Source organism: Salmo salar, chromosome 03 (genome assembly GCF_965601325.2).
Source record: "Salmo salar chromosome 03, fSalSal1, whole genome shotgun sequence".
Lineage (NCBI taxonomy): Eukaryota > Metazoa > Chordata > Actinopteri > Salmoniformes > Salmonidae > Salmo > Salmo salar.
Window position 1 is genome coordinate 56,001,797 of NC_138293.1, and position 23,103 is coordinate 56,024,899.

The window sequence follows — 23,103 nt, forward strand, 5'->3', positions numbered from 1 at the left end:
AAGACAAGACTCTCGTTAATCTAACCACACTGTCCGATTTCAAAAAGGCTTTACAACGAAAGCAAAACATTAGATTATGTCAGCAGAGTACCAAGCCAGAAATAATCAGACACCCATTTTTCAAGCCAGCATATAATGTCACCAAAACCCAGAAGACAGCTAAATGCAGCACTCACCTTTGATGATCTTCATCAGATGACAACCCTAGGACATTATGTTATACAATACATGCATGTTTTGTTCAATCAAGTTCATATTTATATCAAAAACCAGCTTTTTACATTAGCATGTGACGTTCAGAACTAGCATACCCGGGGAATTCGCTAACATTTTACTATATTACTCACGATAAACGTTCACAAAAAGCATAACAATTATTTTAAGAATTATAGATACAGACCTCCTCTATGCACTCGATATGTCCGATTTTAAAATCGCTTTTTGGTGAAAGCACATTTTGCAATATTCTAAGTACATAGCCCAGGCATCACGGGCTCGCTATTTAGACACCCGGCAAGTTTAGCACTCACCATAATCATATTTACTATTTACTATTATAAAAGTTTCATTACCTTTTGTTGTCTTCGTCAGAATGCACACCCAGGACTGCTACTTCAATAACAAATGTTGGTTTGGTCCAAAATAATCCATCGTTATATCCGAATAGCGGCGTTTTGTTCGTGCGTTCCAGACACTATCCGAAATGGTAAAGAAGTGTTGCACGCATGGCGCAATTCCTGACAATAAAATTCTAAATATTCCATTACCGTACTTCGAAGCATGTCAACCGCTGTTTAAAATCAATTTTTACGCCATTTTTCTCGTAGAAAAGCGATAATATTCCGACAGGGAATCTCCTTTTCGGCAAACAGAGGAAAAAAATCACAAAGGCGGGGGCGGTCGGGTCACGCGCATAAGCCCAGTGTCCCTTGATCGGCCACTTGAGAAAGGCGATAATGTGTTTCAGCCTGGGGCTGGAATGACGACATTCTGTTTTTTCCCGGGCTCTGAGCGCCTATGGACGACGTAGGAAGTGTCACGTTAGAGCAGAGATCCTTAGTAAAAGATAGAGATGGAAAAGAAGTTCAAGAAATGGTCAGACAGGCCACTTCCTGTAAAGGAATCTCTCAGGTTTTGACCTGCCATTTGAGTTCTGTTATACTCACAGACACCATTCAAACAGTTTTAGAAACGTTAGGGTGTTTTCTATCCATATGTAATAAGTATATGCATATTCTAGTTACTGGGTAGGAGTGGTAACCAGATTAAATCGGGTATGTTTTTTATCCAGCCGTGTCAATACTGCCCCCTAGCCCTAACAGGTTAAACCACTGAAATTGCTCCCAGACAAGGAAAGTGTAGTCCACATTGATGAGATTAGCGCGATCGCTTCCAGCAGGTTAAGATCACCTCAGCATAACAAAACAACCATCTAAATTTCCTTTCGAACCTCAGCTACCAAATCAACCAATACAGTGTTATCTGAGGTATCAATTGGTAATGAACCAGGTGCCAAGGGAGCCATTAACGAACCAATAGAGGCACCCATAGGGCCTATGTCCGAAACAAACAACCTGGAAATACAGCTCGTGCTTACGCCAATCCAATGCTTTGAAACGTGTGGGGTGGGTAAGATATCATTTTATTGTCTGTTTTCACAGAAATGTGTGTTTGCGTTATAAAACAACTCCTATTGAGTGCACATTTCAATAGAAATGGTAGCGAACTGGGATTCAGGCAGACTGGGATGAGAGTTGAGAACAAAAAAGGGAAGTGGAGACTCACCCGTCTTCTCTTTGATCTCACACAGAACGCTGAAGAGGGCGGGCTTCATTCTGTGACAGTTCAGGGCGTGTTTCCTGCCGGCGAGAAAGGAGAGAGCGAGGGGGGAGAAGAGAGAGAGAGCGGGTTGGAGGTAAGATTAGGAGATGCAGGTACATCTTCTAGTCATTTCATAGCATGTGCCGTTCCATGGAAAAGCGAGCGAGATTGGATTCGATGAGGTTTGTCCATCCAGCGTTGATCTAGTAGAGCAAGGTTCTGTATTAGCGGATTTCTAAAAGCTAATATAAACAAAAATACAAAAAAGGAAAACAGTTGTATTATCACAGGAATTAAACAAAGAAACGATACCACAATTACTAGATTTTAATGCCAGTTTCTACATCTGGGTTACAAGCTCTGATACTAATGAATGACAAAGATATAGGTCTAGAATACACTCACAGTTTCACATTGACTTTAATATCTTGGTCCCCCATAGCACAGTAATAAAGTTCCCTCCCAAGCCATGCTACTTTTGTACCCGCACAGCAATTTTTTGGTGATAGCATACTCTGCTGAACACCCACTCAGCGACACTTGACTTTTAATTATATTACAAACTCTCAATTAGAATATTCAATTAAAACAAACTAATGGGCCATGCTCCATCACTGCTTAGTGCTCGCTCACATGCGCACAAACTGTACAGCAGTGGTAGTCAGGGCCTTATTACTGACGGGCACGCAGGGCATGTGCCCTGGGGCCCCGACCTCCAGGGCCCCCCCCAACAAAATTATTATTAATATTTCCGGAGGCAGGCCCCCCCCCCCCCCCCCCAAAAAGAAAGAAATAAAAAATAAAACTTAGTTAGGGACCCAAAACTACTCAGCATATGAACGCATCATAAGCCACGCCAAAATGTGTACAATAGTAGGAAATTTGCTTTAAAATGGCAAAATTCTCTTTCAACCTCATGGCAAAATGAGTAGAATAGCAGGATTAGCAGAATAGCAGCTGCATGCTGCTCTCAGGAACTTAAATGGTGGCTTGTGAAAATTCATTTTTTAGCAGGGGGTCCCTTGCCCAGGGGCTCATAATATTTAAGAGGCCTTGACATTAAAGTCTGAAAATCCCTGTACACACACACACAGAAACATGACTCACATATTCCTCATTGCTCTGATCTGTGCAGCTTCAGTGAAGAGCTTAATATTGAGCCCTTCCAGAGTGTCATGTCCCTAGAGCTGTGGTCCTCATCTGAAGAGAACCTTTATGGATTTTTTTTCTCTCTCATCTACGCCTATTTATAAACCACAAAACATCTCATTTTCAAAACGTATGAAATACATTGGGAGATCATGTGCTGAAATACACGACAGCTGAAACGTACATTCAAGGATTTGATGGATAACAAAATAAATAAACCACCAAATAATACAGGTTAAAAATAATACTACCCAAAAGGGGAGATGGGCAAAGGTAAAAAAGGTGTTCAACTGAAACTGTTTTGAAACGTACCCAACACAGGCATCGGAGGGAGAATGAAAACAACAGATGAATATGAGTGGGCAACACCTAACCTCAACTCCACTTGTGTCCATGTAGGATGCCGAACCTAGGCTATATCATATTGGGAAATGCGTGAGTATTTATATGCTGACAGGAAGTGTACATTGATGCGTCTGCCAATAACGAGGGGATCGCTCGTTACGTTACTCCTTCGAGGGAGCGCATAATTGTGTCGGTCTTAATTCTATTTAACCTTTATTTACACAAGTTTGTCTCCCCTGAGCTAACATTTCTGAGAGCTGCTCAGGTAAAAACGTATTTTTTAGTTGAAAATCACTGCTGGATTTGAGTGGGAGAGGGGCCATGGAGGGAGGTGGGGGTTGGGGGGGGGGGGTATGAGCAGGAGCAGGTGTGGCGCTCGTGCTTTCATGGGGCATGCGGTCGGTCCTGTGGGTCCGGTAGACCTGTACACACTACTGACCTGTGCTGGAAGTTGAGCGGCAGGCCACCCCCTGCCGTGCCCCCCCCAGCTTCCCCTCCCTCTGCGGGGTCATCTGATCCGCCCCAGTGCGCCGGCGACTCCTCTGGCCAGCATCTGGACATGGGGTAACAGGGGGGAGAGGGTGAGGAGGCGTCCTATCCGCTACCACCCAGATAGGAAAACATTAGCCGTCCTATCACACTAGGTCAGACCCGGTACGTAGTGCCCTAGCAGGGCACTGTGTTGTCCATCTCATCGGTTCTCTCCTGCCACCCGGCCCAGACAGTAACACCCCACCCTCCAGGTCAGTACAAGGGCTTTGTATGTATGCAAGGGGCCCCACAGGTGACATGCATGACCTAGGTAGGCTACATTTGATGGCGTGTGTGTGCGCAGAGATATGCCAATCAAAGCGGCAGTCACCTCGTTTGGCCCTCTCGTCTCGAGTGATAGGAGAGCATTTAGTCAAAATCAAAAGCAAACAATTTTATCAGAATTGAATAGGCCTTTATCAGACCATCCAAATCACGGACTGGACTAATCCATGATGGGCTGTATCACGTCCAAGTCGAAAATCAACCGTCCATCGACTTCTTTCTCCATCTTGCTGCTGTATGGAAATAAGTGATTGACTGTCATCCCTGGCAAGTTTTCAAATGTATACTGTGTGTATATGTATTTTTGTTAAACTTTCAAACAAAAATAAATCAATCTAGCCTACCTCTGCTGAGAGAAACGACTAGTGAGTAATTTCACTGATCTAGAGCATCTCATGTCTTCAGACCTGCATATACAACTAATTAGGGTCGTCACGATACTCAGAGGTACCGTTACAACGACACCTAACAGGCTTTATCTGCTGCCTAAGAGTTTCTGACTCCATCCTCAGATGAGAAGGCCGAACACACGAAAACAACAGGAAGTACTAAAGGAGCAGGACTGCTAGGAGAAGGAAAAAGAAGGAAAAAGGAGAAGAAAAAAAAAGAATAAAGTGCTCAACTCTGAACATCTCTCAGACACTATAGCACAACAGCCATCTAGAAACACACACAGAACCACAATCGCACACACCATATAGAAAGAAAAAGAGGTCTTTAACATTGTAAACACACTAACATTATTTCCGGCCTTATTTTTTTTGTTCTTCTTGAACACGTAGTATTTCAGTTCGTTAATTACATCTTCAAAGTTACACCCTTAACAGTGAAGGCAATATCCTTGAGTTTATCAGAATCGTCATAAGCTGCGTGTAGCGTCCAGCACCCCCCCCCAATTCTCATTAATAGAAACTAGATTTTCGGACAGCTGCACTCCCGTACACATTACAGGAGAATTGATTGCACCCCGTGCAAAATGAAAAGGATGCACACCACCAGGACGGGAGGGAGTGAATTAATTAAGAGAACCAGGTGGTCAAATGTGGGGTGGAAAATCACTAGCTAATGACACATCACAGACACTGGCCACAGCCTCGTATTGGGACAGCCGCGTCTTTTGTTCACAATTCTGACGCCCCCCCCCCCCCCCCCCAGCTGACCTACAGCTCCTTGGAGCCACATGGCATATGAATATGGGTAATTTGCTTATTGTCATGCACGCACACACCAAGAGTTGTGATATGCAAACATATATTCTGCATACATTAACAATTGAAGTGAGAGACCTAAAATATTAATGATTGCTCTGTCAAAACACAAGTGACTGATTAACTTGTCCTATACCTACACCACGCCGTTAGATTTCCATAACCATGTTGATGTGTCATATCAGATATGGCACTGCGAATCATTTTTACAAGCCCACACAAGTGAAGTCCCTCCAACATTTTAACTAACGGCCATTTGAATTTGAAAAGCTCATCACCGACAGCGACGGCTCAATTAAAGGAGGCCTGATTATCTATGCTAATGACAATGTAGGAGATTAATCAAGTGTATTTATGTGTGTCCAAACTGGCACCCTATTCCCTATATATAGTGCACAACGTAAAAAGTAGTGCACAATAGAGGGAATACGGTGCGATTTGGGACACATCCATAATGGTATTTGCTATTTGGGACCTTTGGGACGTCCTTACACCCCACCATGGAAGTAGAAATGTACAATGGCTAAGGTAAGAGTTAACATAACCCAGGTAATATTGTTTGCCCTGGCTATCCAACAACCTAGGAACTAATCAGATGGGCTATCTGCATAAGTGTACATCAAAATATGAACTCGGACACAGATGCCACTATGTCTGAAAATCACAATGCAATGAGAGCTGTTCTAATCTTGAGCTGTAAAACACAGGGCTATGGCTAGCCCAATAAGAGACTAAAGGAGCCTAACATTAGTCCTTATAGTCCAAAGACCTTACATATTCTGTTCAGAGGAGAATTGGCTCTGCCAGCCAAAAACAGCCAAATACTCCCATCTAAACGTGAATGGATTCTCAATTGCGGTATAGTTCTAGAAACATAAAGCCCTCTTTAATATCAAAATAATTTCACAAATGCAAAACATACACTGCTTTAACCGGTTTTAACACAGTTGCAGCAGACAGTATTTTTCAGTAACACTTTTGTGCGGTGTCTTTTCCGTTTACACACAGGTGTTTGGAGACGCTGATAGCCAATTGTCACAGGTAGTCGACTGTCTTCTGTAAAACAAGCGCTTTAACATGGAAATATGGCCATGCGGGAACCCTAAACCCCTATAAAAAGGTGTGTAGTAATTTAACCTTTTGTTTTTTGAAAATTATTTCTCGCTGATATGAAAGATATGTTCATTATGTTTCCAAACCTGTACTACAAATTATGCATGTTAACGTTTAGCATAAGCAGTGGGGCTCTTAACACAACTCTCCCGTCCAAAAGATACTCACAAGGCATTAAAGGTGGTTTGCGTCTATGAATGGGCTAAGCCAGGGGTGTCAAACTCCTGGCATTCTGTTTTCAATGAAGTCCGTCCGGAGAGCTGCACTGAAAATGTGTTATATTTCCTTTCCTTCCAAATTTGCAAAAAATATATATATTTTGGGGGAATTTGACACTCCCTGACTGTTCAGCTTTTATTTTTGTTGTTGGACACAGTCAAGAAACTGTATGAATGTCGGTCTATCATTTCTACACAGTTAAGATTTTGTTTTAGTAATTTAAAGTATTTTCACTTCGTTTCTCCACACAAAAATATAAAATTACTTTACTTAAACCACCCGCAAGATTGGACCCCCTCGCGGGCCGAATCCGGCCCCTGGGCCGTATGTTTGGCACCTCTGGGCTAGGCTATAGCATACAGCAATATTCTGTGCGTCTGTGTGGGGAGCCTGCTTCTTTTTTTCGTGTAACGTTTGCCAACCATTAAATTATTTGTCAAATAATGATATCTTCTGTTGTTGACAAACCACAAGTGACTGAATAAAGCAGCGTGCATCACATCAAAAATATCCATCATTGTACTGTACCAGGCAACAAGCGAGCAACAGAACACAAGACAGCATTAACAAAAACATATCTTTTCTTATTTTATCTTCGCAGCACGTTTTTTTTTACCTGGCCTGCGCCTCGTCCAGGCTTTCGTCTGTGATGGCCATGATCTGTTGTAGAATATCCCCAATGTCTTGTTGCGGTTGACCGAGCTGTTTTCTAACCGAGTCTGGGTCGCCAATGTCGCCTTGTGATAACCCGCCGAGTCCGGCGAGACCTGCCAGCATTCGCGTCTGATCATCCATAGCTACTTTCAAAGAAACCTAGGTCCTTTCCTCACAATCGAATTCACACAATTAGCCAGATAGCTAGCTAACAATGAAACCCCCAGCGCAAATCATACGCCACTGGCCGATAGTAATTAATTACAGCCAGCTAGTTAACCTAAAAAATAAAATTCCAAAGCAGTTCCACATTCATAAACGGTTTGTGCTGCTCGCCGATGTCATTAACCACGGTAAGCTAGCGAATAAATGCTGCTAGCTAAGCAACTGGCAAGCTGTGTAGCCCTAAGAAACATACAGGAAAAAAAGCAACGGGCACATGCACTAACTAGGGAGCTGGCAGACAGCGCCTCACGCTAAAACAAGAAGAAAAGCGTTCTCTCCGGCGAATAAAATATGCATTCAAAATAATGCAACAAAAAAAGAAAGACAAAACAAAAATGTCCAAACACCTTTCTAGCTAGATGCATACATCAATAAATCACACTTGCGGTGGTTCAAAGGGACTTATCAAAACAGAGGACTGTTTTCGCAGACTGGAAAAGGCAGCGCCAGGACCAGTGTGCATCGTTCACAGACCAGCTCGCGCTAGCTAGTGTAGCCAATTACCAAATTAGCTCGCTAAGTAGCCAGTTAGCTAGATACTTCAGGTAAGTAAAACAAACTCGTATGGCATCGGTAAAGAAAATAACTAAATTACTATAATTTGATAACACTAGTTATGCAAATAACAGGCAAAATGTGGGTTAATTTAGATAACTATCCTGGCGCAAGTAAATAACGCTAACTGAATTAAAAGTGGCTAATAATGTGAACGAGGACCACAATGCTGAAGCTCAGAACATAACTAGCTAGCTTGATGCGATTAAAATAGAATCGCAACTGATTGAATTATTCCAAACAAAATGTAGCAAGTGGGCTATGCTAGTTTAAAAGGCAACGACGCTGGCATGCTAAATAGTTAGCTAACAACAAAATGATCACCAGTGTATTTTTACGGGTCCTCAGCTGGGACAGTCATTCTCCTCCCACGTAAAAAAATCACGTTTGAGGAAAAAAATGTTTTCTGAAAGTTATAATGGCATTCTTTCCCACCGGCCAGCCACGGCAAGTTGAATTCCATTACACTCTTGGCTGCAGTAGTGTGTTTTCTCAATCTTTTTCTTCTTGCTGGATAAAGGTTAGCGTTCCCCTTTGCAGTTTTCTCCCTGCTGCTCATGAAGCCACAGCCAACTCTGTGACCATACAATATCGCGCATTCAATTCATGATGCTACTGCGTCAGATTGTATTTGATTAGATGTTTACTTTCCATTTTATTTTTCAGATATTTTCCTGTTTCATATAAACTAATCCAGGGCCATATGAAAAACTTCAGTCGGCTATTTTAGACTTTTGTATTGAACCAGTTTCGCTCCCTTCCCTAACATGCAGATGACCCTAATCAGTGTTAGCCCACTGAGCTAAGGCTGGCATTCAGGTCACAGGCATGGTTACTTTTTATGCGAAAAGACTTCACGGAAGCACTTCGGCTACAATAGAATACTGTCAAGAGGTCTTGACCTCAGTGGCACACTACGTTTTCAGGGGGCAGATCAAGGGGTTGAGTTTGAATAAGGGGGTACCTTATTGGACTTGGCTAAGTGTCAGTCTGACACAATTGTAATTAGTAGTGTGTTTTCTTTACTGTCAAGATCACCTCAAACCTGAACTGTCAGTCGATTGAATTACCACCACGCTCCACCCATTAACCAAATCAATGACTGACTCATACAGTTTCTGGGACCAATATTGAAGTATCTTATTAGTCTACAAAAAATGTGTTCCGTCAAATTGGAACAAATCACACCATCAAATAGGCCACTATTAAACAGGACGTGTTCAGAAACATTCAATGAATGAAACATCCTTAGGTCTTTTAGTGTGAGAAATATGTACAGAACAGATTGAATACAAACAATTTTTTTTTCTGCAAACGCGGATGATTTTGCTGCAGTTTATCACTCAGATGAGAGAGCAGCTCCGCTAGATGAATTGGGAGACTGAATAGACATGGAGGAGAGAAGGCTGACTGCTGTGCTGGAATAATGGGTGTGCACGCCACGAAGGGGTGTGCACGCCACGAAGGGGAGTGCACGGGACAAAACTGGCCGTGGATTCTGCTGACGCTCGGTGCATCCCTCTTCCACAGTCTATGCCTAATCAATCTGAAGTTAGAGAAGGGAGAGGGGGTAGATTTCATAAAGACCTGGCCTAACAGGGAGAGAATCATTTTTATAGCACCAACAGGGGTCACAAAACAACATTCACGTTCAACCCAGTTTATTTGAATACATTTTTGGTCCATTTGCAAACTCTATATTGTAAGACTAATGTAAAGCAGTGATGTCAAATCTAAAGAAACTATACATGATCAATAACTAATGAGCTAATCCATATTTTGTATCTAGTGCTCTACTATATTTTCCTCTTTATATCCTGTTTGTTCTGTGAATGTGTTTCTTCAGTGCCTGAATATGTGACTTGACTTCTTTCAATTTGTAAGCAGGAGATGCCCTCTCTCTCATTCCACAAGCACCTAGCCTTATTTCCATCCAAATAAGAATCGATCCCTTGCCGTGCACCACCCTCCCTCCATGACTCTCCAGCGCTCACAGTCAAAACCCCACTTTTCTCCCTCTGTCCTCTCTCTCTCTCATTCTCACCATGCACCCCCCCCCACCCCAATACAAGCCCACAGAAAATACATATGTTTGTAATACAGCAATAAATAAGAACAAATATCATGGTGATTTGAGTCAGTAGGTGCAGGACACCTTTCCTATTTGGTCAGAATTTGAGCCCATCTGATACCTTTCACACAAGTTCTTAAAAAACAGACATCACACTGTTCATGCAAATGTAACTATTGACTGTTCAAGTTTTATCTGAGTAATTATTCCTCATCGACGCCAGGGCCACGTTCAATTGTTCATCATGTTTCTCTTGGTAAAAAGAAGAGGCAAGGCACAACCCTATAGCATGAAATATGGTGAGAGAAGACTTAAGAGGTGATAGTGAATGATATTGAAAAAGGAAGAAGGGGGGGGTTATGAAACACTTGGCATAATGTCAGGCCTTCGTTCTGCGTCAGTGACCCAGTGAAAGGAGAGGGAGGGAGTCACGGTGAGGTGGGGGAGGGGCTTCCTCCCTGATGGACAGGAGAAGGGACAGAGCAGTGCCAGAGGAGAGAAAAGAGGACTGAATCTCTGGCCAAAACAGAAAAGATTACAGGATAAGAAAGGGACAGGGAGTAAATTATAATACATAAGATACAAGGGTGTGTTGTGAGAACTAACAAGTTGTGTGTAAAGAGAATTCGTCCCCTTGTTACACACTGAAACCAATAATGTTTCAAAGGAGTTGGGATGGAATAACATTTCACATTTCCTTGTTTATGAAGGGTTAAAAACAAATACAGGATTGGACCTGCTTTTAAAACAACCATTTCAATGGTCAGAAAGTAAAAGACAAATTCAGATAATTGCTGTTAATAATAACGTAAAGATCATACACTTTTTTTACAAGAATGTACAGGTAAATAAAGGAAAGCTGGCATCTTACAAATTAGCCCCAAAAGACATCCACTGCAGGTGAATATTTTCAACATCTTTTACTATAGGTGAATATTCATAAACTGCTTAAATAAAAGGGTGACATCGCCCTCTGGTGGCCAACAGCATACATTTTGTAGGGAGAGAGGTCTCTGTCCCAAATGGCACCCTATATAGAGTAATACTTTTGACCAAGGGCCCATAGCACTCTGGTCCAAATTAGTGCACTATATAAGGAATAGGGTGTCATTTAGGAGGACACAATAGTATAGTAGTGGAATAGAATAGATAGAAAGTTATAGCAGAAATAATCAACTCATCCCATGAAGATACCAGAGAGACTATTATTTACAAACAACCACACAAGGCACCAAAGAGAACAGCTAACTTAGGGAGCCATGGGTACAGAGTTAAGACACATAAATACCAAAAAACACTGAGAAAAAGCCAGACTGATCTTTCTCCTATTGGTAATTCATTGAGTGAACCTGGACGAGATGAAAGGCCACAATACAGTCATTTTCTAATAAAGGTGTGCTTTGTCCTGCTTGTACAAATCCAGAATTCAGTCTGCTTAGTTCTCTTTTTTTGCCATGAAAAATCTAGTTATGGTTGTACCGTGATTCTGTATTGTGACAACCCTAAGACAGAGGTACTAGGATGATGCGTTGGTTGATACAGAGGATACGGGTCCTGCCAGTAGATCCCTGACTGGGTCAGAGGAGAGTTCCTGGAATCCCACATCAGCCGCTGATGGGGGGGGGGGGGGGGGGGCGGGAATAGAAGTACACACTTAATACATGATCACAACAAATACATTAAAAAAAAAATGGAGTATATTCTAACACAATAAAAAAAAAAAAAAAAAAAATGGTCAGTGCAGTTAACTTTCCTGTTTTTAAATATTTCTACACTGAGGTCAAAACAACAGTGACATTTTTTTAATTATGATAATGCACTTTTTGTAAGAGCTATTTGAAATAAAATGCCTGGAATTTCAGCCCGTTCAGGTGGCATGGAACTTTTGGCACACATCATGACAATGTGATCTGCTTATAATAGACCAATGACTGTTCCTCTGGGTAGGCTCTAGACCATCCTATCAGGACTGTGTATGCAAATAACTTGAAATTTGCTTCCTAACGCCCACACGACCAGACTGAACATTTCAACGGCCAAAGAAGGCTCTGGGAATTAAATGATCCAAATATAGTTATTTTTCATTAAATAAGTGAGTTAGACATATAGTGATGATTTAAAAAAAAAGACTGCACGGGGTCTTTAATAAGTCAAGAAAATAGTGTTCAGCAGGGAGAAAACATTTTGAAACAGAATGAAAGAAGGTACTACCTAAATGGCAAAAAAATAAGGTTTTGCAAACATTCTGCCCTACTGAACACGACCCTGAGAACCACTACATACATCCATCCACCCACCCACCCAGACAGACATATCCTTACCCAATCTGCTGCTTGTCTCCTTCACCAGTAGCTGAGACTGTTCGAGTATGGACAGCAGCTCCCTGACCATCTTACACTGGGTGTCCATCTATGGAGGAAGATAATAAAAAAAACATTACGTGTAGAGCTAGCAAACCACATTTTAAGAGGGTGATGTGAGCTTTTCACAACTTGAACAGTCATAAAACGCCGGTCTTCGATATGCGCCCATCTCTAACAAAAGCCAGGGCAGCTCCGACGTTGATGCAAATAAAAGCTTGAGCTAGGACTGGCAATATGGCCAAAATATATATATATTTTTTATTGTATTCCATTTTTTTTAAATAACATTTCTAAACATGCTTTATGAGTGGTGCATGCGTCTAGCGTGGCAACATATACAGTACCAGTCAAGTTTGGACACACCGACTCATTCAAGGGTTTATTTTTACTATTTTCTACATTGTAGAATAATAGTGAAGACAAACTATGAAATCATGTAGTAACCAATAAAGTCTGAAACAAATCAAAATGTTTTATATTTGAGATTCTTCAAAGCAGCCACCCTTTGCATGACAGCTTTGCACTCTTGCCATTCTCTCAACCAGCTTCATGAGGTAGTGCACCTGGAATGCATTTCAATTAACAGGTGTGCCTTGTTAAAAGTACATTTGTGGAATTTCTTTCCTTCTTAATGCGTTTGAGCCAATCATTTGTGCTGTGACTAGGTAGGGGTGGTATTTCATAGCCCTATTTTGGTAAAAGACCAAGTCCATATTATGGCAAGAACAGCTCAAATAAGCAAAGAGAAACAACAGTCCATCATTACTTTAAGACATTAAGGTCAGTCAATGTGGAAAACTAAGAACTTTGAAAGTTTCTTCAAGTGCAGTCGCAAAAACCATCAAGCGCCATGATGAAACTGCGTCTTATGAGGACCGCCACAGGAAAGGAAGACACAGTTACCTCTGCAGCAGACGATAAGTTCATTAGAATTACCAGCCTCAGAAATTGCAGCCCAAATAAATGCTTCACAGATTTCAAGTAACAGACACATCTCAACATCAGCTGTTCAGATGAGACTGCGTGAAATCAGGCCTTCATGGTGAAATTGCTGCAAAGAAATTACTACTTTATGGGCTCCCGAGTGGCGCAGCGGTCTAAGGCATTACATCCCAGTGCAAGAGACATCATTACAGACCCTGGTTCGATTCCAGGCTGTATCACAGCCAGCTGTGATTGGGAGTCCCATAGGGCGGCGCACAATTGGCCCAGCGTCGTGCGGATTTGGCAGGGGTGGGCCGACATTGTAAGTAAGAATTTGTTCTTAACTGACTTGTATTTTTTTTTTTTTAAAGGACAAGAAGAAGAGACTTGCTTGGGTCAAGAAACACGAGCAATGTACAGTAGACCAATGGAAATCTGTCCTTTGGTCCGATGAGTCCAAATTTGAGATTTTTGGTTATTTTACCAAGGAGGAGAGTGATGGAGTGCTGCATCAGATGACCTGGTCTCCACAATCACCTGACCTCAACCCAATTGAGATGGTTTGGGATGAGTTGGACCGCAGAGTAAAGGAAAAGCAGCCAACAAGTGCTCAGCATATGTGGGAACTCCTTCAAGACTGTTTGAAAAGCATTCCAGGTGAAGCTGGTTGAGAGAATGCCAAGAGTGTGCAGAGCTGTCATCAAGGCAAAGGGTGGCTCCTTTGAATAATCTAAATTATATTTTGATTTGTTTAAAACTTTTTTGGTTACTACATGATTCCATAGTTTTGATGTCTTCACTATTATTCTACAATGTAGAAAAAAGTAAAAATACAGAAAAACCCTTGAATGAGTAGGTGTCCAAACTTTTGATTGGTACTGTACATTCAAGTGTTTAAATTTATTTATTTATTTAAAAAAAAAATTAAAAAAAAATGGGGCTTTCTCCACTCTGATTGAACAATATAAAACAATCAAACTTTGAATAAAGTGAATGGACACTTTGAATACATTATTGTTTGACATGACAACAAGGGGTTAATGTGACAGGGTAGGAACCAAAATATTGGTCAGCGTCTCTCAGGGGACGCCAATTAGATGTTACATTACATGTCCTCTTACTTGATGTAACTAAAACATTAATGCATTGCCTATTCCTCTCAGATTTAGAATATACTGTTGTACAAACACTGGTATTAGCACAGAAAGAACAAGGAGACAGATATTTCACCGGACGTATAAATGTACATTTTAATAAACTCCACAGGCCTTTTTCCGGGACACAAAAAAACTACAAAACTATTTCAACAGAAATTCTCCAATGAGCTTGCTTTCAGTCTAGGACTAGGCCTAATCTGTGTCCAAGAAACCATCCCCAAGTGGTGTAATACTAGTTTGTCCGTCTTACCACCATGTCCATAGTGGACAGTACGGGCTGCTGTCTGCAGAGCAGGCTGTGGTAATCAGGTTTGTTCTGGATGAGCTGGCTCTGTGAGGACTGGGCCAGGCAGCTAGGGTCTAATGTCACCCCCTTCTCCTGGCACTGCTCCACTCGCCTGCAAAGGGAAAGAAGAGGAGATATACAGACACATTTACACTAACCGAAAACCATGGTCCTAAAATGGGCTGTAGCCAACTCTTGTATCGTTATCATGCCATGCTGTACAACGAACAAACATTGGGGGTAGATCAGCTTTAATATTGCAGATAGACCGTAGCTTCCATCAATGTAATTGTCTGCACAATTTCCAATCCCCCATATTTTTTGTAAATATATACAGTACCAGTCAAAAGTTGACACACCTACTCATTCAAAATGTTTCTATATTTTTACTATTTTCTACATTGTAGAATAGTGAAGACAAAACTATGAAATCATGTAGTAACCAACAACAAAAAAGTGTAAAATCAAAACCCATTTTAGATTCTTCAAAGTAGCCACCCTTTGCCTTGATGACAGCTTTGCACACTCTTTGCATTCTCTCAACCAGCTTCACCTGAAATGCTTTTCCAACAGTCTCGAAGGAGTTCTCGCATATGCTGAGCACTTGTTGGCTGCTTTTCCTTCACTCTGCAGTCCAACTCATCCCAAACCATCTCAATTGGGTTGAGTTGGGGGATTGTGAAGGCCAGGTCATCTGATGCAGCACTCCATCACTATCCTTCTTGGGCAAAATATCCCTTATACAGCCCGGAGGTGTGTTGGGTCATTGTCCTGTTGATAAACAAATGATAGTCCCACTAAGCACAAACCAGATGGGCTGGCGTATCACTGCAGAATGCTGTGGTAGTCATGCTGGTTAAGTGTGACTTGAATTCTAAAGAAATCACTGAGTGTCCCCAGCAAAGAACCATCACACCACCTCCTCCATGCTTCACGGTGGGAAAATGCACGCAGAGATCATCTGTTCACCTACTCTGCATCTCACAAAGACATGGCAGTTGGAACCAAAAATCTTGCATTTGGACTCATCAGACCAAAGGACAGATTTCCACTGGCCTAATGTCCATTGCACGTGTTTCTTGGCCCAAGCAAGTCTCTTTTTCTTATTGGTGCCCTTTAGTAGTGGTTTCTTTACAGCAATTCAACCACAAATGCCTGATTCACACAGTCTCCTCTGAACAGTTGATGTTGAGATGTGTCTGTTCCTTGAAATCTGTGAAGCATTTATTTGGGCTGCAATTTGAGGCTAGTAACTCTAGTGAACTTATACTCTGCAGCAGAGGTAACTGTGTCTTCCTTTCCTGTGGAGGTCCTCTTGAGAGCCTGTCATCATAGCCCTTGATGGTTTTTGCGACTGCACTTGAAGAAACTTTCAAAGTTGTTGAAATTTTCCACATTGAGTGACCTTCATGTCTTAAAGTAATGAAGGACTGTCGTTTCTCTTTCCTTATTTGAGCTGTTCTTGTCATAATACGGACTTGGTCTTTTACCAAAATAGGGCCATCTTCTGTATACCACCCCTACCTCGTCAAAACAACTGATTGTCTCAAATGCATTAAGAAGGAAAGAAATTACAGAAATTAACTTAAGGCACACCTGTTAATTGAAATGCATTCCAGGTGACTACCTCATGAAGCTGGTTGAGAGAATGCCAAGAGTGTGCAATGTGAGCCATGACCAGTCTTTCAAAGCACTTCATGGCTACCGGCATAAGTGCCACGGGGCAGTAGTCATTTAGGTAGGTTACCTTTGCTTCCTTGGACACAGGGACTATGGAAATGCTGCAATTAGTTGGTTGTAATTTTGGGTAGAGCAGATATTTCCATATATTTTTGCTAGCTGCAAGTGTGACATAAATCCACCAGTCCTATTTATGATATAATATACAAAGATATTATTTTTTGGAGAAAAACATTTTTTTTTTCATTATCAATTAGTATTTTTGAGTTTAACCACAATATTTGTTCTGTCTTTTCTGGTGTATTAAACTGAAATTGCAACCAACTTTCTATGGCTCATTGTTTAAAAAAAAAAACTATATTTTGGAGATTATTTCCTTTTCAAATAACCAAAAGTGAGGTAACGGGGAAAAGCCATTCTTGAACATGGGGTGAGACATTCTTACTAATTTGCTAGTGAACCAGTGCTTTAATATTTGTCAATAATAAAAAGATATGCCGATAGTGGACAACCTTGTTTTACTCCTGTTGACAGTTTAACACTTTGAGAAGTAGCTATTATTTACTATTCTACACATAGGGTTACTATAACATTAACCCATTTTATAAAGAGATTCTCCAAAATTTTTATATTTCAGGCATTTATATTTTAAAACTCCAGTCATACTTTATCAAAGGCCTTTTCAAAGTCAGCTATGAATACCAGGCCTGGAGCACCAGGTACATGAGAAGACAAATCACTTTATTGACAACCCGAAACTTGGAGCATGGTGAGAGCAGAACGAGAGTGAATGAGTGCATGTGATTTGTGTGTGTGAATGTGCTCACCTGGCCAATTCTTCAGCTTTACTCCGATGCTTGTCTAACAGGGACTCCCAAGATGCACGCTCAGCCTGCAGCCTGAATCACACAGGTGGAATAAAAAAAATAGATATTTTTTTATTCATTGCGCCCCCCCCCCCCCACACACACACACACACACACACACACACACACACACACACACACACACACACACACACACACACACACACACACACACACACACAGGGAATCAGTTACCTGTGTATATCCTTCCTGGTCTGCTCCAAGGTGTTCTGCATTGCAGTGTCACTAGCGAGAAAGAGACAGTCAAAAGGGATTCATAAGACGACTGAATTAATACAGAAAGGCCTGAACTAGAAATAAAGGACAATACAGAAGAATGACAGTCCTTTTTCTCTAGGGCTGTGCCGATACCAGAATTGCAATAATTTTTTCCATGGCAAAAATGAAAACACAAAGCAGGCCAAACTCTTTGGTCCTTTAAAAACCTGCTGTATGTAAAATATTGTGTGTTGTGCTTGGGGGAAAAAAATACATGAACCTCTGATGCTGTTTGTTTCCAAGATTAGGGTTGTTTTCCTAAAGAAGTTAAATCTGCTTCGGGTTTTGTTTCCTTGCCACGATACTGATGAGTATTGCAATACTCATATCGTCCTGGCCCGATTTTTCTCATGTTAAAAAGATTAGGAAAAAGTCAGTGCATAGAACAGAAAGGGCAAAATAGACTGCTCAGGAAAAAGTATGTATGCTTAAGGACGTTAAGTCAGTGAACAAAATGAGATTGACTAGAGACAGCATTACCTGGCTGTGCTTGTGGGAAGTTGTTGACACTGCGGCTCACTGCGTAGGTCTTTGGCCAGGCAATACCACCCCTTCTCTACAGCCTCCACTGAGACAGGGAAGAGAAAGGTAGTAACGAATGATAACACTATTAGACAATACTTATAGTGCATCCGGAAGGTATTCAGACCTGGACTTTTTCCACATTTTGTTACATTATAGTCATTCTAAAATAGTTGACCCCCCACATCAATCTATACACAATACCCCATAATGACAGAGCAAAAACAGGTTTGTCGAAATTAGTGATGCACCAATTACATTTTTGGCTGATACCCGATATTTTCCTTGCCCCTCAAAAAAGAAACCGATAATCAAAGTGTTTGCGGCCTTAAGCATTCTAGTACAGTTAAATAGTAACACACACAAGCAGCAGTCTAAGGCATTGCATCTTAGTGCAAGAGGCGTCACTACAGTCCCTGGTTCGAATCCAGGCTGTATCATATCCGGCTGTGATTGGGAGACCAGTTTCTACTGGTCATTGTTTTCAGGCTGGTTCTATTTGTGCTAGCTAGCTACCCCAGAAGTTGCAGTCGCACAAATAATGCTGTGTTACCAACGCGTTATTGTAAACACATTGTTCGTGGCTGGTGTTTGCAGACTTTTTTGTACAGCTTTGGCAGTGTTAATTAACGTGTCTTTTTGGACACGCAAAGACCTAAACGGCGTTCCATAGTATGTTGTGAAGCTAATAACAGTGACACTAATTCCATTATCTTGGCGTTAACGGATTTCGCCTTTGAGTTGTCTTGCTGAAATTCTCTTATTCCTTCAAATAACTGCTCAACTTGTTGACTGCTCGATCCACACAGCAGACATTGTGAACTAGGTTAGGAATGCTGTGTTGCGCAAAATTTGACATAGCGTCATTACGTCATGTAGCTACGTTATATAGGTATGCACATCCCAAGTTTGCACATACACTAGACAGACATCGGGCCAATACCGACGTTGGCATTTTTAGTTAATCTCAGCTGATTCCGATATATCGTGCATCCCAAGTAGAAATGTTTGCAAAAAATAAAAAAATAAATAAAAAAGGATCACATTTGCATAAGTATTCAGACCCTTTACTCAGTACTTTGTTGAAGCACCTTTGGCAAAAATTACAGCCTCGAGTCTTCTTGGGTATGACGCTACAAGCTTGTCACGTGTATTTGGGAAGTTTCTCCCATTCTTCTCCCATTCTTCTCTGCAGATCCACTCAAGCTCTGTCGGGTTGGATGGGGAGTGTTGCTGTCCAGCTATTTTCAGGTCTCTCCAGAGATGTTCGATCGGGTTCAAGTCCAGGCTCTGCCTGGGCCACTCAAGGACATTGAGAGACTTGTTCCAAAGCCACTCCTGCGTTGTCTTGACAGTGTGCTTAGGGTCGTTGTCCTGTTGGAAGGTGAACCTTCACCCCAGTCTGAGGTCCTGAGCGCTCTGGAGCAGGTTTTCATCAAGGATCTCTCTGTACTTTGCTCCATTAATCTTTCCCTCGATCCTGACTAGTTTTCCAGTCCCTGCCGCTGAAAAACATCCCCACAGCATGATGCTGCCACCAACATGCTTCACTGTAGGGATGGTGCCAGGTGGAACCCAGAAGTGACACTTGGCATTCAGGCCAAAGAATTCAATCTTGGTTTCATCAGACAAGAGAATCTTCTTTCTCATGGTCTGAGAGTCCTTTAGGTGCCTTTTGACAAACTCCAAGCAGGCTGTCGTGCCGTTTACTGCGGGGTGGCTTCTGTCTGGCCACTTTACCATAAAGGCCTGATTAGTGAAGTGCTGCAGAGATGGTTGTCCTTCTGAAAGGTTCTCCCATCGCCACAGAGGAACTCTAGAGCACTGTCAGTGACCATCAGGTTCTTTGTCACCTCCCTGACCAAGGCCCTTCTCCCCCAATTGCTCAGTTTGGCCGGGCAGCCAGCTCTAGGAAGAGTCTTGGTGGTTTCAAATTTCTTCCATCTAAGAATGGAGGCCACTGTGTTCCTGCGGACCTTCAATTCTGCAGAAATCTTTTGGTGCCCTTCCCCAGATCTGTGCCTCGACACAATCCTGTCGTGGAGCTCTACAGACAATTCCTTCGACCTCACGGCTTGGTTTTTGCTCTGATGTGCACTGTCAACTGTGGGACCTTAGAGACAGGTGTGTGCTTTTCCAAATCATGTCCAATCAATTGAATTTACCACAGGTGGACTCCAAATCAAGTTGTAGAAACATCTCAAGGATGAACAATGAAAACAGGATGCACCTAAGCTCAATTTCGAAGGTATTTCAAAGTATTCAGACCCTTTGGTCATAGCAAAGGGTCTGAATAATTGTGTAAATATGGTATGTTTTTTGTAAATTTGCAAACATTTCTACAAACCTGGTTTCACTGTCATTATGGGGTATTGTGTGTAGATGAAAAATGATATTTAATACATTTTAGAATAAGGCTGTAACATAACAAAATCTGTTAAAGGGGAAGGGATCTGAATACTTTCTGAATGCACCGTATGCCTAGTGCACTGCACTCAACTTATTTATTTTCATTTAACTAGGCAAGTCAGTTAAGAACAAATTCTTATTTACAATGACGGCCTACCAGAAGGCAAAAGACTTCCTGCGGGTACGGGGAAATATAGAACAATACACACATCACGACAAGAGACACTACATAAAGAGAGACAGACAACATAGCATGGCAGCAACACATGAAACAGCATGGTAGCAACAAAACATGGTAGCAACCCAAAACATGGTACAAACATTATCGGGCACAGACAACAGCACAAAGGACAAGAAGGTAGAGACATCAATACATCACACAAATCAGTCATCACTGTCAGTAAGTGTGTCCATGATTGAGTCTTTGAATGTAGAGATGGAGAAAACAGCTGGCTGCATTCAAAATACAGCACCGAACCAGTAGGGGGAAGAGGTAAACATTGGATGGTTTTTTTGTTAGATGTTATAATCCAAAACCACTACGTATTTGATAGACGTACAAGAATCCTACCAACCTTGTGTCTGAAGTGACTCTAAACTGCCGTTGGGTGTCGTGCTCAGTGAGTCTTGTAACTTCTCAACTGCCAGCTGGAGACAAAGAGGAGAGAGATGGGACACACAGAAAGTGAGTTCAATTGTCAGCCAGGATCACATAGGATGTTGAAATAATCTACAGGTTGAAGTTAGCCTGACCTTCAAAAACACACACCCCCTAGCGAATTGTAATCACTTAAACATACCCTCATAGAAGCCTCCATCAGTTTCTCCAGCCTCTCCTCCTCAGGTAGGGATTGGCTGATTGACCTGCATAGAGCTGGATGAGAGGCATTTAGACAGAAGCTTAGTGTTTACAGGTTACAAGAGAGTATTTTGTAAATCACTAAGCCCCAATTGTACCTCCTTCCCTTACTGCCATTCATTGTTGTTTAGGGTCAACCTGGGATAGGTAGTTGACTCTAGCCATAGCTCGGAAAGAGTATATGTTTTACGGCTCAAGAAGACGTAAACAATACTCTCTATCCAACTGGACGCTCTGACTAGTGTCACCCATCCCAGACACCAAAACCAATATTGTTGACATTGAAAAATAAGTTTCGGGTCTCACTCTGGGAGGTGTTGGGGAGGGCAGGGAGAGAGCGTCGGCCCTTGGTCGACCTCCTCCAGGATTTCCTTCGCGTGCTGTTGGGGCTCAACGACCGACCCTCTGTTAGAACACCCCCCTCTGGGTCCCTTCCCTGCCCCTCTCCTCCAGAACACGGCTCCAGAGCTGGCTCCATCTGTATCTCTGTTGTTTCTGACATCTGGGTGGTGGTGGAGGCAGGAGTGTGTCTGCGGGGAGATTTGGGGTGAGGAGCTGCTGGGCTTGGACTCCCAGGGCAAACTCTTTTAAGTCCCTGCTGAGGGATTTCTTCTTGGTGGACCTTGATCAACAGACAAAATGAGAGTGGGCTTTTAGATCATTCCTATGTTATCGTCAGTGGTATGCTAACTTCATCAGCTGGCTATCATTTTAGTAAGGTTTTATTATGTATATTATATTGGCCCTTATGTGCAACCAAATCTGCCTAGACCACAACACAATCAGCTGTTGAGTGTCTTACCTTCTTCTGGTGTTGTTCAGCAGAGCTGTCGCAGCTGCTGATGACGTCAATGAAAAAGGGAGAAAGATCAACACAACCACTTAGCATAGTTTATACTGAAATGGCAAGTTAGCTGTGTATCAACGTGGCTAACACTAGGACTACTTTAAAATTGGCGTATTGCAGGTGTTAGCTACTAGCTAACAACGTTAATAGCCAACGTTACCCTGGCAGTGAGGCCGGAAGGTTAACGTTAGGAAGATACTCCTTTAATGGAAAACCCAATACGAGCCCCTGAGATAGGACGCACATTCTTCACAGCAAAGCAGTGAACTTCAGACAAACTTTCAGTAACGTTATTAACTAAAAAGATACAAACCTTTCCGATTGCTCTCCAGAATGAATCTCCGCCATTTTCTTTTTAAAAATCTGCCCGCGCACAAACAAAATCGCCCCTCCCATGTACAGATATGCATGTCGGGAAATGTAGTGTTGAGCGACGTGGCCCCTATGAACATCTTTGGACTACTTAGGCTCTAGCTACCATTTCTCTGTATGAGCCGTCCCTTAAGCTGTTTTTTTGGGGACGAGTTGCGGTCTACTCCTCTCAAGATAACAACCTAATGGTTACCATAATTCAGCTTTTGAAAAAACCCTTAGTTTTTAGCACGGTTTGGCACCAAATGGAATCTGAGGTGGCCCCATGTTATTATACTGAACACAAATATAAACGCAACAAGGAAATCAGTAATTTGAAATAAATAAATTAAGCCCTAATTTATGGATTTAATATGACTGGGA

General features: G+C 42.0%; 2 protein-coding genes across 8 annotated transcripts in view; both read right to left on the reverse strand.

Moving 5' to 3' along the window:
- The window catches only part of LOC106600918 (pre-B-cell leukemia transcription factor 1), a 44,865-nt gene extending 36,188 nt beyond the window's left edge, over positions 1–8,677 (reverse strand). The window contains exons 1-3 of one of the 6 annotated variants that reach the window (XM_045714945.2): positions 7,288–8,677; positions 3,755–3,868; positions 1,786–1,859 (exon numbers count right to left, since the gene is read on the reverse strand). In XM_045714945.2, coding sequence (XP_045570901.2) covers positions 1,786–1,859; positions 3,755–3,868; positions 7,288–7,466 — 367 coding nt within the window. In that variant the 5' untranslated portion in view covers positions 7,467–8,677. The remainder of the gene's footprint in view (positions 1–1,785; positions 1,860–3,754; positions 3,869–7,287) is intronic. The other 5 variants (XM_045714944.2, XM_014192698.3, XM_014192697.3 and 2 more) reach the window with 5 other exon arrangements.
- A 1,072-nt stretch (positions 8,678–9,749) lies between these two features.
- Positions 9,750–22,770, reverse strand: dsn1 (DSN1 component of MIS12 kinetochore complex). Of its 2 annotated transcripts, none has more exons than XM_014192695.3 (11): positions 22,682–22,770; positions 22,324–22,360; positions 21,828–22,143; positions 21,463–21,536; positions 21,238–21,310; positions 18,212–18,299; positions 17,648–17,698; positions 17,414–17,485; positions 14,871–15,018; positions 12,498–12,585; positions 9,750–11,787 (listed from the first exon to the last, which is right to left on the reverse strand). In XM_014192695.3, the coding sequence occupies exons 1-11, from the start codon at positions 22,762–22,764 to the stop codon at positions 11,693–11,695; spliced, it is 1,125 nt and encodes a 374-aa protein (XP_014048170.1). In that variant the 5' UTR covers positions 22,765–22,770; the 3' UTR covers positions 9,750–11,692. The 2 variants fall into 2 exon arrangements, with proteins under 2 accessions (XP_014048170.1, XP_014048171.1); XM_014192696.3 differs by having other exon boundaries at positions 22,324–22,357; positions 22,682–22,749.
- Between the last annotated feature and the right edge of the window lie 333 nt (positions 22,771–23,103).

Coding starts and splice junctions, on each gene's coding strand:
- dsn1 (XM_014192695.3), bottom strand. CDS start 22,764: ATGGGAGGGGCGATTTTGTTTGTGCGCGGGCAGATTTTTAAAAAGAAA. Junction 17,699..18,211: donor CTTCCCACAAGCACAGCCAG/GTAATGCTGTCT, acceptor CTTTCTCGCTAG/TGACACTGCAATGCAGAACA. Junction 17,486..17,647: donor ACCAGGAAGGATATACACAG/GTAACTGATTCC, acceptor TGTGTGATTCAG/GCTGCAGGCTGAGCGTGCAT.